The following is a 15,196-nucleotide window of genomic DNA, read 5'->3' on the forward strand; positions in this document are numbered from 1 at the left end:
GGAAGGCAGCGGGGATCGCCCCCCTGCCTGGCAGCACCCGGTAAGTCAGGACCTTCTTTTTTACCAAGTGCCTGGAGCTGGGGCGGGTGGGGCAGCCATTGCCGGCTGGGGGAGCAGGTGGCGGATGGACCTGGCTGATTCAGCGGCAGCTGAATCTCTGAGTCAGATTCGGCCAAATTGATTTGGGACAGGGACTCGAATCACCCAATTGAATCACTGTTCCCCGAATTGGCCAAATCGGCACCCTCTGTATATGGCACATGGCAGATCAGGGAGAAGACGAGCAGCCCAGGAGCAGGCAGGGTAGGAAGCAGAAAGAAAAGCAGCAGATGGGGCAGGGAGCAAAAAGGAGGAAGCAGAAAGCAGAGCAGCAGGTTAAGCAGAGGAGGGGAATGGAGTGGCATTTAGGTATGTTGCAGGGCAAATTTATGGCATCCCTGACAAAAGAGGTCAGCTTCCACTGCTTAAGCAGAGATTTCCCATCCTACCAATCTTGATTTCTTTAGGAATATATTTTGAAGTGCAGAAATACTGGTACTTAACAGTACAAGTGGTGATGTCTTTATAATGACAAGTAGTCATCAAAGGCTCAATATCTAGCTGGGAGGAGGTATCAAGTGGGGTTCCCCAGGGGTCTGTTCTGGGTCTAGGATTGCTTAATAACTTTAGTAATGATTTGGATGATGGGATCAAATGCATGATTAGTGAATTTGTGGGTTATACCAAGTTGGGTGGAGTTGCAGATACTCCTGAGAGTAGGGCTAGGCTTGACTTGAATAGACTGGAGAAATAGTCTGCAGTCAATCAGATGAAATTTAAAGAAGACAAGAGTGAAGTCCTGCACTTGGGTTGGAATAACTGTGTGCATAAATACAGTCTGGGGAATGGCTGTCTAGGCTGCAGTATTTCAGGGAAGGCCCCAAGCTGTTACAGCGGACCCTAAACTTATTGGAAAAAGAGCAAGTGTGCTCTTGTTGCGAAAAAAGAGCCAACAGCATCCTGGGTTGTATTAACAAGAATGCCACTTACAAACCAAGGGAAGCTATGCTTCCTCTCTGTTCAGCACTGATGAGCCTTTACTGGAGTAGTGTGTCCAGTTTTGTGCTCTGTGCTTCAAGAAGTAGGTGGACAATATGGAAGGAGTCCATTGCAAAGCAACAAAAATGATTAGCAGCCCACGTAGCAAAACTTATGAGGAAAGGCTGAAAGCATTAGGATTATTCAGTCTGGAGAAGAGAAGACTGAGGGGGGATTTGATAAAATCTTCACCTGAAGGGTGATTAAAGAGAGGATGGAGATGGACTTTTTTCTGTGGTTTTAAGGGGTAGGACTAGGAGCAGTGGCTTCAAACTGCAGCAGAGGGAAATTTAGGTTGGAGATTAGGAAGAATGTTCTGACTATGAAAGTGGCTCAGCGTTGGAGCAGGCTATGTAAAGAAGTTGTGGAAGCTCCGTCCTTGGCAGTTTCCAAGAACAAGTTGGACAGACACTTGTCTGGGATAGTTAGGAACAATTCTGCCTTGAGCAGGGGGCTGGACAGGATAGCCTCACGAGGTCCCTTTCAGCCCCACATTCCTACGATCCTCTGCATTTCTCAATGGACTGTCTATGGAGGATTAGAACCCAGGGTCTTATAACATGCGAGCCCTCCTTTACTTTTATCAGACTTCTTGTGTCATTCAGAATTATATTAGACTTCCTTTGAACGAGGACAAATCAATGGAGTAGAAACGCAATAGAACAGTACATCTCATATGTGGGAAAGTTATAAGAGGATGCAAACAAAATGCTATATATACTCTGCGCAGTAATCAGAGTACTGGACAAGAGTTGGCTTAACCTGACTGCTGTTTCATGTAGATGCAGCGATTCAAGTCTCATAACACGTCATCTTTTGGGTTTCAAGGTCCTTTCTCTAGCAACTGTACCAAGAGTAATTGCATCTCTCTGACTGCTTGTTTAACTGTTAGTTACATTTTATTGAGGGAATAAATTAGGATATAAGTTTACATGAGGTCCTGTTTGAATAGAATGGAGTAAAATCTTGATGTTGAATCTGCCCCACCGCCCTCTTATGATGTCTGAACTCTGGGTTCCTTGTATGTACATTTTTATAGGTGATTCAGTTTGTCAATCTTTCCCTTTCTACTTTATTAATCTGGCTTTGAGAAGCTTTATCAAAAGTTAGTGTCTGCAAACTCCAGACAAATGTATGGAAAACTTTTGCTTCACTATTACTTGTCGGTACAATCTTCTGATTGCTGATTTAACCCCCCACCTCAAATCCAAGCTAGCTTTCAAGTGGTTAGTATACCTTCCAAGGGAAGAGATGGAAGTCCTGTTACTTTAGTAATTTAAATCTAAATAAGAAAAAAACAATCCCCTAAAAGTGTAGCTTATGAGTTCATCCTGTACTGGCTGACAGTAGGGAAGGTATAAGATGACTTAACTGTACTTTTCCATTTCCATTGTATCTGATTCAGAGAGGTGAAGTTGAAGATGACCTCATTCACCATGAGGAATGAGATGACTGCAGTAATGCGGGAAGTAGATGAGGGTCCTTTCCTCTGCATGGTTTCTTATTATAGTGGACACTTTGGCTGCATCCAGATGAGCGAGCACATGCCTATTGTGGCATCTCAAAGTGGTTTGAGATGCCGCAACAGGCATACTGGGAGTGAAAAAATGTTCCCCGTACTGCATATTTGCAGCATGGACTCTAAACTTGATTTGGGGAAATCCTGGTATAAAAACTGTCTGAGTGTGGGGGAGACTGTGTGGGAGGGGTGGCCTGCTCCCCTGCATGGTGTACACCTCTCTCACATAGTGTTCACACCCACACTACACTCCACCCCCACAACCCATCCACAAACCCAGTACCCCCAAATCCCTGCACAAGCCCCAAACCATCCCCACAAACCTGACCCCCACAGACCCTACACCCCCCACAACCCTCCCACAACCCCCCCCATAAACCCCACCCCCTACCCCCCTTTTCTCCCAAATTCTACATCTCCCCATTGATCTCACACCCAGGCATGACTCCAGGAGTGCACCATGACCATGACATGCGGCCCCAGCCTGGGGAAGCTTCTGATCCTAGGAACCACTTGGGGGGTATGATGCACTTGGGCGGGGTGATACACTGGGACTAGTGGTGGAGGTGGCAGTAAGGGGGAAAGAGAGAGAGAGAGAGAGAGAGGGTTTGGGGATGGGGATGGGGGAGCTCTCCAGGTAGGAGAGGCCACTAGAGCTGGGTTTCCCCCTGCCCCTCTAGGGTACCATGTACAGGGGGAGAGCACCATGTACAGGGGGAAACCAGCCTCAAACAGCAGCAGCTTGCCCAGCCCAGTCCCTGAGCCCCAGTCGAGGGCTTTCCAGGAACAGCATGGGGCTTGCTGGAGCCTGGGTACAGGTGCAGGGAGCAGAACAGCAAGGGCTGGCACTGCTCAGAGCCACAATTAGTGGATGGGACAGCTGCAGCTGGACTCATGTCCTCATGCTGGGACGGAGCTGCTGCCAGGAGGGAGTGAGTTGGGGCAGGCAGGGGATGTGGGTCAGGAGTGAGGGGTACTGGGCTGTGGGTTGGGAGTGAGGGACAAGGGCATGGGCAGGGGCAAGGCACTGGCATCCCAGTGCTGCTGAGCACTCTGGATCCTAGTGAGCAAAGGGGGTAGGGACAGCTCTGATTTTTCTGTGATAAACAAAAGCAAATGCCAAAGTGGATAGATATTTAGAATGTGTTTTATTATGATGTAAAGGCATTGGTAGGCTTCCAAATTGCTTTAAAATTGTAAATTGTAAATATATCAATAAAACGTTGCCCAACTGATCTCTCTATATATAGCAGTGCTTCATTTTAATTGCAGAAGAGCAGTGATTTGGGGTATTTTAATGAGAGAATTTGGGTTTTTTATCAGAGAATTTGCCATTTTTAAACAGGGAACACCAGGATCTTGACAGATGAGGCAAGTGATGGGACCCAAGCAGAGGAGCCTGCCCAGGGCCAGAACTGGGGACGCAGCTGGAGGGCTGACAAGCTGGCTTCTTCTAGCCATTTGGGGCGGGGAGAATGTGCTTTGACAGTTTAAAGTGGACCACCACAAGGAGCACATCATCTGGGTGATAGGTGCCCAGATGACAGGGCAGAGGCCCCAGTCACAGCCCACTGGCAGCTGGCCCAGAGATGCAGGTGGCTCTGCTACAGTGCCCATGCCACAGTCCAGGCAGCCATGTGGTCCCCAGCTGGGTATGGCAGGTGCACAGCCATGAGACCGCAGGTTCAAGGAGGTGGATGCTGTCATAGGTGGCAGCAGGTCACAGCCAGGCAGCAGCCCCAATTGCCAGACTGCCGCAGTCGGTAGAGGAGGCAGGGGCCACTCTAGGTTAGCGCTGCTTCAGCAGTCCAGCTGGCACAAGTGGCTAGTGTCCCCAGGTACCAACTAGCAGGGCCTCAGAAGCTGGTCCCAGCCTCTTGCTCCCCTTGGCTGAAGATCTGGATGGAGCTGAGCAAGGTCAGTTTGCCCCAGGTGGCACAATTTGCTCCACACCAAAGTGCATGTTCAAGCCTGTGTGCTGAGGCACAAATCCCCAGCACAAATTTGTGCCACTGCTATTTGAGTGTCTCCAAGCACATGTGCCTACATGTGAGCATGTGCCCTTTGGGAATATTTTTATAGGAAGATGTCACTTACTCCCTTCCAAACCATAACTGGCTCCAGCTCCTCTGGTTTGCTTGTCCTTCTTTTGCTTTTTCATTTTGTTGGATTTGTTTTCGTCTTCTTAAATTTCTTTTCTCTTGATCTGTCTTCATTGCCCACTCTTTCTCTCTTCCTATATTTAGTATGGAACAAAAAAAGAAACAGAAATCTGAAACAGTAGCTTAATAATTTAAGCCTTGGGTATGTCTGGTAATGCAGTATAAAATCTTTCATTTCTAGATCACATTTCACGTTCAGTCTGATGTAGTTAGAATCACAGAATCCTAGAAAATTGGAGTTGGAAGGGACATCAGGAGGTCATCTAGTCCAACCCCCTGCTCAAAGGAGGACCATCTCTAACTAGATCATCCCACCCAAGCCTTTGTCAAGTTGGGCCTTAAAAACCTCCAGGGATGGAGATTCCACCACTTCTCTGGGTAACCCATTCCAGTCCTTCAGCATCTTCCAAGTGAGAGAGTTTTTCCTAGTATCTAACTTAAACCTCCCTTTCTGGAACTTGAGACTGTTGCTCCTTGTTCTGTCATCTGCCACCACTGAGAACAGTCCAGCTCCATCCCCTTTGGATCCCCCCTTCAGGTAGTTGAAGGCTGATATTAAACCCCCCTCAGTCTTGTCTTCAGACTAAATAAACACAGTTCCCTCAGCCTTTCCTCATAAGTCATGTGCCCCCAGCACCCTCACTATTTTCGTTGCTCTCCACTGGACTCTCTCCAGCATGTCTGCATCCTCTCTGTAGTGGGGTGCCCAAAACTGGACACAATACTCCAGATGTGGCCTCACCAGTGCAGAATAGACAGAACAATAACTCTCTTTGATCTGCTGGCAACGCTCCTACCAATGCAGCCCAGTATGCTGTTAACCTTCTTGGCAACCATGGCATACTGCTGACTCATATTAATGTTATTGTTCACTATATACCCCAGGTCCTTTTCTACAGAACTGTTGCTTGGGGTTTTTCCATCCTAAGGGCACAACTTTGCAGTTGTCCTTGTTGAACCTCATGAGATTTCCTTTGGCCCAAACTTCTAATTAATCTAAGTCATCCTGAATCCTAGCCCTACTCTCCAGTGTATCTACTACACCCCCAGCTTGGTATCATCTGTGAACTTGCTGAGCATGTACTCCATCCCATCTTCCAGATCTTTAATGAAGATACTGAACAAAACCACCCCCAGAACTGACCTCTGAAGTATTCCACTTGATACTGGCTGCCAGCTAGATGTTGAGCTGTTGATTACTACCAATTGAGCCCAACAATCCAGCCAGTTTTCTATCCACTTTACAGTCCATTCATCCAACACATACATTATCAGTTTGCTTGCAAGAATGCTATGGGAGATGGTACCAAAAGCCTTGCTAAAGTCAAGTTATATTATATCCACTGCTTTCCCTGCATCCACAGAGCCAGTCTTGTCATCCTAGAAAGCAATCAGGTTGGTCAGGCATGACTTGCCCTTGGTGAATCCATGCTGACTATTCCTAATCACCTTCTTCTCCTCCAAGTGCTTAGAAATGGATTCTTTGAGGACCTCCTCCATAATTTTTCCAGGAGTTGAGGTGAGACTGACTGGTCTGTAGTTCCTTGGATCCTCCTTCTTCTTAAAGATGGGCACTATATTTGCCCTTTTCCAGTTGTCCAGTCACCATAAGTTTTCAGAGATAATGGCCAGAGGATCTACAATCATATCAGCCAACTCCCTCAGCACCGTTGGATGCATGGCATCTGGCTCCATGGACTTGTACACATCCAGCTTTTCTAAATAGTCCCTATCCTGTTCTTTCACCACTGTTGGCTGCTCACCCTCTCCCCAAACGGTGCTTCCTGGTGTAGTAGTCTGGGAGCTGACCTTGCTTGTGAAGATCAAGGTAGAAAAGGCATTGAATACTTCAGCCTTTTCCTCATCATCTGTCACTAGTTTGCCTTCCCTGTTCAGCCAGAGACCCATACTTCCCCTGACCTTCCTCTAGTTGCTAACACACTTGTAGAAACCCTTCTTGTAGACACCCGTTCAGTTGCATCTGAATGATGTCTTTAGTCTGTGCAAAATCAGTTGGGCAGTCTATACATAGTTCACAACAGGCAGGTGTCCATGATACAATATCATAGAAAATGAGGGTTGGAAGGGACCTCAGGAGGTCATTTAATCCAACCCCCTGCTCAAAGCAGGACCATCCCCAACTAGATCATCCCAGCCAGGACTTTCTCAAGCCAGGCCTTGAAACTTCTAAGGATGAAGACTCCACCACCTGATACCACCACTGCAAATGACATGAACTAAGACCCTTGTTTGAAGTCGCAGTGTACTGAATGAAAAATGAACAGGCATCCTGACTGACATACTCCATAAGCCATAGCATAGTCCTGGTACAACGTGGTGCTGCAAGGACAATGGAGGAAATAAATGCATTGTTTGTCTGTGCGTGCATAACAGCTCTTCTGTAGTAAATAGGAATTAGAGTTGCTAATCTGACCATTAGTTGATATGAATTTGGTGTCTGTGAATACTTGTTCATTTGTCTTTTAAAGTTGCCTGCTCTGAATGGCAGCCAAGGATGAAATAGAAATGAAAATAAAATAAAATGTTCTCACAAGCATACGGAAAAACGTTGGATGACAGATAAGAAAGATTAGCTTTTCCTAGGTTCAGTCAGATAACTCTAAATGTAAGCTAGGTTGAAAGTACTCTAAGTTGTCCAAGGTGATTTTTCTAGTCATTCACAGTAATTAATTAATGCTGGCCTCTTTTCTGCTTGCAGACAGTCTTTGAGCATGAAGCTATTTCCTCAGCTCTACTTATTGCTCCAAAGATTTTGATAAATGATTTTGAAATATTTTTAACTGCAATGATCATAAATAGTATTCTGAGAGAATTTGCTACTCAAGCCACCTGCTGACGGATATTGATTAGATGCATTGCATGGTGGTGGGTCTCTTCCTTCATCGGATAAATGCAGATATTTCCGATGTGTGTACACATGCATGTGACTCGAACATTTGCTTTCCATGAATATTTGTACATGCTATTTTGCTGTCCCCTTGCTGCAAAAATTTGTATCTGCACAGCTCAATTGCATGATTGCTTATGGGTGGCAAACACAAAGTGGGTGTAAGCATAAACAAAGCAAATTGATTTAAAACATGGAGTTAAAATGTGTTTGTCTGGCTATACAATTATTCAGTTAGGCATTTTGTTTTTTTCTTCCCGGGGTAGGATAAAAAAAAAAATCCAAATTTATTCATTCCTGGCTGAACAATTCTATTGTGGCTTTTGCCCAAACTAAAGGACATGCGTTATGTTTTTCTCATAATAATGACGATGCAGTTTAGCTATTTCTAAAAAAATACTTGCTTCATGATATCAGCAGTGCCCTCACACTTTCTGGTTCTGGTTGGGTGGGAGAGGTTGGACTGGGAGTAGGTGTTTCTCTGCTAATTGTGTCCAAATTAAATGCTTCCATTCTAAAGTAGTGCTTTCACACCTCATTTATTACTGGGGGAATAAGGGCAAAGCAGATCCTCCCTTTAGCTAGAATCACTTTGTGCAGCAAACAGCCAAGATATAATTCCTTTGCCATTAATAACCAAGATTGATGGCTCTAGAATGATTCTTTTACTTTTTCTGGCAGACTGCCCAAGGACCTTGCTGTGTGTTAGTGTTCACTTCTTCATTTATGGCTGCCTTTTTATACATCATTATTCCCACTGTCCGCTCTTGTCGTGCAAGTGCTAACCAAATTGAGAAAGAACGCACAGCATCTATTAAACAGGCTTTTTGTTGGCTCTAGGAGGGCGGAAAACAGCTGATATGATGGTGGTGTTTGCATGGCAGTGGCTCCTTTATTCATGTTCTCTGGGCTGCTCTCTTGGCATCGAGGATGGCTGAAAAGTTAAAGCCTTGCTAGAAAGCAGACTGACTTCATGTAAAGTAGAGATGGCTTTGAGCTGCTGAGTTCTGATCTGGATACAAAATAAACTGTTCGGTATTTTTTTGACAAAGCGGTTGCGTTTTTTTTAAACAGAACATGTTGAATTACCACCAAAAGAAATGTCGCAGTGCAGTGATTGGTATGTACTAGGCACAGAAAGGGATGACATTTTTACCAGAAAGAGACTCTTGGACCCAGAATGGCTTCTAGCCCAGGAGTTACAGCACTCAGCTGGGATGTGCAAGGCTCACATTAAAGAACCTGTCTGCCTGATTCAGACTTAACCTCAGTTTCCGTCCTCTCAGGTGGGGGAACAAAGCGCTAGACTATTGGGTTGGCCTCTCTCGCTAGTTGAATGACTGTTTTGCTCTTTTTATTTAGTTTTAACAAAGCGGAACAGCTCCAACAGAAGATAGTAGATGTAAGTCACTATAAAATGGCAAGTAGACTAACAGTTAAAGCAGTCACCCAGCATGTAAGAGACTATTCTCCTGTGTGGTCTGAACAACACAAAGCAGGATCACCCGGGTGAATGCCCACACCATTGGACCATCATTTATTCTGGAGTAGGCTGGTCTATCTCTCTCTACAGGACATCTTGGTTTTGTCCCAATGATGACATGAAAAACTTTTGAAATCTTGCAAATTGCCAGGGGATAATGAAAACCATTCTCACCCATTTTGATTGTCTTTCACACCCGCCATATCTTGGAGGTGTTTGATCTTGTACATTTAATATTGGCTAATGAGACAACAGGAAGTTCAGGTTGAAACACTGGTTTGGCTCTGGAGCTTCACTTCTGGCTCATCTCTATTTGGTCACTTCACTTGGCCAATAGGGATCTGATGGCAAAGATGATTTGTAATGAGCTATATGATACAGAATCTTCTGCCTCAAGATCACTAGTTTAATTCATATTTCTATGGGTAAGGACCAAAAACGAGTAGTGTGCAAAATGTGATAATTCATTCACGTTTAGATTTAAACAATAGCACATGCAAGATGCCCATGGAAGTATTCTAGGTACAGTGACACTTCATTGTATGATGCACTTAGCAGCTTTAAAGATCAAATATTTACAGATTAGTTCAGGTCTTTTAGCCAGCCAGTAAATTATCAGTGAAACGACTCTTCTCTATCCTCAGTCTCTCAGATCGTGCCCTCACCCTTGTCTCCAGACCCCAGTGGATACACCTCCGTAGCACACAAAATGCACAAGTATTATTTGGTTCTTGATGCCAATCCTGTAAAGGCATGGACTGAATGGCAGAAGTACACAGGCCCTGCAAGCAGCGTGAAGAAGTGTGTAACTACAGTTAGTCTGTGCGTAAATGGCACACCCCACTATTAAGGGCTGGATTCAGTCCAACATGGATCTCAATCCAACAGGTTCCATTTGAAAAACTAATTTATAAAAGGGACCTTGGGCTCTTCTTTGCAAGATGCAAAAGTGCTGTCTCAAAGATCTGAAGTCAGAATTTCTCTAATTTCCCTGCTTCCCAAGGGCTGCTAAGAATGCTGTATGATCAGCATCTGGGGGGAAAAGAACTTGCTCAGATGTGTCATTTCCAGCTTTTCTGAAATCTGGACTGGAGTTGATACTATCCTCTCTACAGGAGATGCTAAATGCACAGTCAACTAATTCTACTGCGCATTAGTGCATCATGGCAAAAGCTGTCCCATGAATTAGTCTACTGAATTAGTCTACTGCACAACAGTATCCCTAAAAGGACGTATGCTGGTGCTACTGCGCAGTAGTGCTGGTTACCGCACATTCAGTTAGTACCTGTTATTGCAGGTGCTAAACCTAACGCGCAGTAACTACCAAGCATTAATGCACATGTAGATGAGTCCTCTGGTAATTGTGACTCATGTCTTTGGGGCTGAAGTGAAAAAAAATGAGGGAAAAGAGTCCGTAGGGCAAAAGAAGTAGCTGAATTTATTTTCTTTGCATGTGATTTTGGAGGGCGAGTCGCAGGATATGAATATGGCATTGAGAATGTTCCTGGAGCTTTTCCACAACACTTCTAATGTGGTTGTGCATTCTTTGACTGTGTCTGAAAATAAAATAGAACTGCAGCAAGTGCAGAAAACATGAGGCTTTTAAATTTGTTTGGAAAATGCATCAGGGCATGATATGATTTTGTCTATACTAGCTAGTGATGACAAAGCATGAAGATGACAAAGAATGAATCATTTGGATGTTCATGAAACAACATATTATAGGGTCACTAATTTGTGGCTTTTGGGAATTCTTGAAGTAATGAAATCAGGATCCAGCGAATATCTTTGCTAAATTGTTAGGTTTGTTTAAGGGGTACATTTAGTATCATCTCAGCATCTGTTTTCACAGACACTAGATTAACAGCCAGAAATTCTACTTTTTCAGTTCCTGCAGGGCTACATAGTACGGGACTAGTATTTCATGGTATATATTATCAAAACAATCAGGCTGAATAGCCTTTAGATTAAAATATAAAGGGCCAGGTTGTAGCCTTGGTTACAAAGCCAGTTTAAAAAATGAAATGGCTAGCTGCCACACCCCTTTAGGAGCAAAGTTAGAACCAAATGGTTTAAAACAACCATCCAGCACTCATGCTTTTTAAGCTATGAGTCTACAAGTGACCTTTTATATCCAGAAGTCATTGGGCACATAGTACTTTGCGTGAACATTAGAGAGTTGTAATTAGAGAAAATGCAGAGATGGATTTGTTCGATGATCCTCAGCCAAAACGATGCTCGTGTCATTGTTTACATGGCTGTGGCATAGGCCACGGCCAGGTATTCATTTTTACTGGTAAGACTTTCAGGGTTTCAGTATAATGACTAACATATCCCAGGAGCCAGCGCCATACATGTGTTGCTGTCATCTGGCTGGAGAGCTACACGGTCAGGCTCTCCAACCAGAGGGTGCAGTAGGGCCACCTCCATCTTTAGGGGAGCCCCTTAATTGGCAGCCTGCCCTTTCCCCTGCCTGGGAAGGAAGCAGGCTGTCAGTTGGCAATTGGCAGCTGATAAAAAGTAGCAGCTGCCATAGACAGCCCCAAGAGGGATCCAGTCCCTGGAGAATAACCCCTCACAGTCCTGCCACCCCTCTGGGTGGAACCGGAAGGCATGTAGGATGTGGGGGACGGTTCCCCCAAGGCTGCAAGCCTCCCCAAACCTGGAGGGCCTTGCTGCCCACCTGCCCGACCACTACTTGCTGTCCCCGCATGCCTCTGCAAGCACCTGGAGCGTGGGGTAGGGGGGCATTCTCCCCAGGGGCAGCCCTTCGGGGCTCTCGCAGTGCTCCTGCCACAGGAAGGCAATGCCTCCCCCCCTGCAAATCTCATGATTAGTTGGAAGGGAAAATGGGGGAGGCATATTCCCATGCAGGGGTCCCAGCGAGCCTGCCCAAAGTGGGGTCAGAGAGGGAGGGAGGGAGAGAAGAGGACTGTGGGTGTCCTCCACATCTCAAGAGAGCTGGGTGTCCATTCAATTTAGATCGGGAGGAGGGAGATATCCTCGGAGGGAACAGGCTTAACTGCTTGTGGAGGAGCCAGTTTTCTTCTGCGAGAAGGGCCTCGAATGGCATCTCTCCCGGTACTAATGTGGCACCTGTTCATGGCCTGAGTTTCTGGGGGTACATTTTTTTCACTATTGTTAACATTATACGCTGTCCTTCAGTAAGTTGTGGGGTCTTGCAAGACTGCGTTGTGACACCGCAGAACATAATCTAAACCTAGATGGCGCTCCTAAGCTGAATGCAGTGCTTGTTTAACTGAAACTAAAAACACGCTTTATATTTTAGGATGTAGACTTTGTAGAGTTTTTCCTCTGTGTGTAGGGGATTTTAAGTAGTGGGACCCTGAGCGTGGTTGGGACGTCTGAGTGCTGCTGTAATCCAAGTGACGAAATAGGGATGGCATTAGTGGTGCTTGTGCTTTACTAAATTTGTGAAGGAACCTGGCACTCCTGTGAGCCAGCCACAGTAAAAATAGGGGCTATTAAAACCTCCCCCTTCAGTTCTGTCAAAATGCCTCTGTCCTAACCCATAACAACCTCAGCATCCAAGTCCCTTGCTCACCTTCTGTCCCAAAAGATTTGTTGCTATTGCCAGCTCTCGCCATTTTATTTCTAATCTTGCACGTGCTTCTGGAGTCAAAGAGCTCTACAAGAATATCGGTTCTCATTTGTAAAAACGGGTATGGAGGAAAGCCAAAAACAGGGAAGTCCAAAGATCCAACAGCAAAAAGACAAATAAAGAGAGACCAAATTTACCTTGATTTCAAATCTTGTGATTTGGTTGGGTTTTTTCCCTTTTAAGCTGACTCATGACTTTTTCGAGACCTGATTCTTGAACGCTCCCGGTTGCCAACAACAAGCTTCTGGTGCTACGTTAGCTAAATTATTGAAGCAAGAGGTAGCCATTGATGGGCCACTGTTATAGGGAAGTGAGTCTTGCTCTTTATCAGTGTCTACTCTACATTTTAATAGATGGCGCTTGGAAAACTCTGTTCCCATTCACAGTTGTGCTTTCCCATTAAGTATTGTTTAAAATCCCGATGGCAAACCTAGCAGTTGCTTTCAGGATGCCTCTGGGAACCCAAACTCAGGGGAAGTGTTTTCTTGTTAGCACCACTTGGCTGGGTGCTTCAAGCAGTAAATCATTGTAAAGGGAGTGGAGTAAACATAGGTTGAAAGTTCAGCTCCATGTTTGGAAAAATGCTTGTCTTTACATAACGGGCAGATAACTTAGGATGTGCTTTAAAAATACTGACAGATCTCATGTTTGCATCTTTTACCTTTTTGTTAGAACTTGCGAGAGTCTTGCTGGGAAAAAGCTGGCTACTTCTTTGATCTTCCCGATTTCTTATCGTGGAAAGCAACAGGTGTCACTGCAAGGTATGTTAATAATAGCTGCATGATTTGTTTTTCTTCAGCTATTTTCCTGTGTATGTTTCTGCTTTAATTCATTTTGACTGAACATGTTGTATGTACATCTGTATGTGATTTAGCTTGTTCAAAAACATCTTGAACCTATCTCCTGCTTCCATTGTACATTCCTAAACACAATTGTTCCTATGAGCACTGTAACTCTCAGATACAGTATGTTGCTACAAATGTCAGTTAATTGGCCTCATACTCCATTTTGGAAAGTAAGCAGAATTGCTTTTGCTGTTTTAAAATACGCTGCTTGTCATGCTCGGAAATCTGTTTTTATTGACAGATTGCCGCATTTTTTGACAGAAAAACAAAACAAAATAGCTTTTGCCACGTGCATGAGATCCAATGATCCTTATTAGAAGTAAATGGCAGTTGTATCACTTCTGAAAAGCATCTTTGCAAAATTCATCTTTTATTATATGAACCTCATCTAGCAGATTGTGTCCTGTGTCTGTGTGACACATCTACCCGTGTAAAGTTAGTGAGTGAGTAGGGTGGGTCCAAGCTTAGTTTTGCCTTGTTCCTGTTTTTTGCCCCTCAAGAATAACGGGCAGGTCCCTCATACTCCGTATTCAAGCTGGGATTTTGTCTCCTTGCTTTCTTGACAATTGGCAGCTATGGTTAGGTATCTTACTTCCAAGAGCAGAGCAGGGCACAGTCCATTTAAAAAATGGCGAAGTGTATGGGTTGTGTAAGAGCTTGTTCTCTGTAAAGCAATAGCTCCCCTGTGCTGGATGGATCAAGATCTCATTATGCTAAGTGCTGTACAGGCACAACTTCTGAGTGCTGACACCTTAAATAGTGCTGTCAGTAGTGCCCATGTCTGATGAGTCTCAAGCATCTGAATCCTATGGCTCCAAAGTCGGATGTCCTCCATGGCACTGTTTTGTGAAAGAAACCCTGGCTTTCAGTGGTATCCACTAGCTTTCTGGCTCTGGGCTGGGCCGGGGAAGACACTGCTGGTTTTTGCTACTGTTCTTCCCAGTGTCAGTATGCTAGAGATGCCCTGAGCAAGGTATGAGCCAGGGCTTGCTGCTTCAGAGAAAGCTTTGTGAGGCCAGATGGGCTCATGGGCTGCAGGTGTTTGGTTTGCTGGGGACAAGCAGCAAGCAACGCCTGTGCCACGCATGCTTTGGCGCATGGCAGGTTACCCCAGGTGAGGTATGGGAGGCTGGGCCAGCAACCTTACCTGTGGGATGGAGGAGCTGCAGCCACGATGCTTCGGCAGCTGGAGTGTGGCTCCCGCCGGCCAGGCTCGGGTTTCAGGCAGTGTGCGCTGCCACCAGGTACGCTGCCTCGCTTTTCTTCCATGCAGGTTTTTTTGACCTTGGGATCACCCAGGGTCAAAGGAAAAAAAAACCCCAGGGCTGCAAGGTAGCAGTGCAAGGAATGCCTGAATGTGGGGTTTGTGGTACCGCAGACCCGTCTGCAGTGCCACGTACTGTATGGCTGTGCTTGTCTGGATGCAGCCATGAGGGCTAAAAAGATTTTCATAGACATCAGGGCTGGAAGGGACCTCGGGAGATCGAGTCCAGCCCCCCGCCCAAAGGGCAGGAAGTCAGCTGGGGTCATAGGGGCCCAGCAAGATAAGCATCCAATTTACTCTTGAAGGTGTTCAATGT

At 45.4% G+C, this 15,196-nt stretch overlaps 1 protein-coding gene across 7 annotated transcripts in view; it reads left to right on the forward strand.

Annotated features, from left to right (window-relative positions):
• The window catches only part of FGGY (FGGY carbohydrate kinase domain containing), a 421,503-nt gene that overhangs the window by 247,698 nt on the left and 158,609 nt on the right, over positions 1 to 15,196 (forward strand). For all 7 annotated transcript variants that reach the window (XR_002100291.1, XM_019531523.1, XM_019531522.1 and 4 more), the window contains one exon: positions 13,444 to 13,532. Coding sequence is in view for 6 of the 7 variants with exons in the window: in XM_019531523.1 (XP_019387068.1) it covers positions 13,444 to 13,532 (89 nt within the window). In the remaining variant the exon portion in view is untranslated. The remainder of the gene's footprint in view (positions 1 to 13,443; positions 13,533 to 15,196) is intronic.

This window comes from Crocodylus porosus, unplaced genomic scaffold (assembly GCF_001723895.1).
Source record: "Crocodylus porosus isolate Cpor-Errol unplaced genomic scaffold, CroPor_comp1, whole genome shotgun sequence".
Lineage (NCBI taxonomy): Eukaryota > Metazoa > Chordata > Crocodylia > Crocodylidae > Crocodylus > Crocodylus porosus.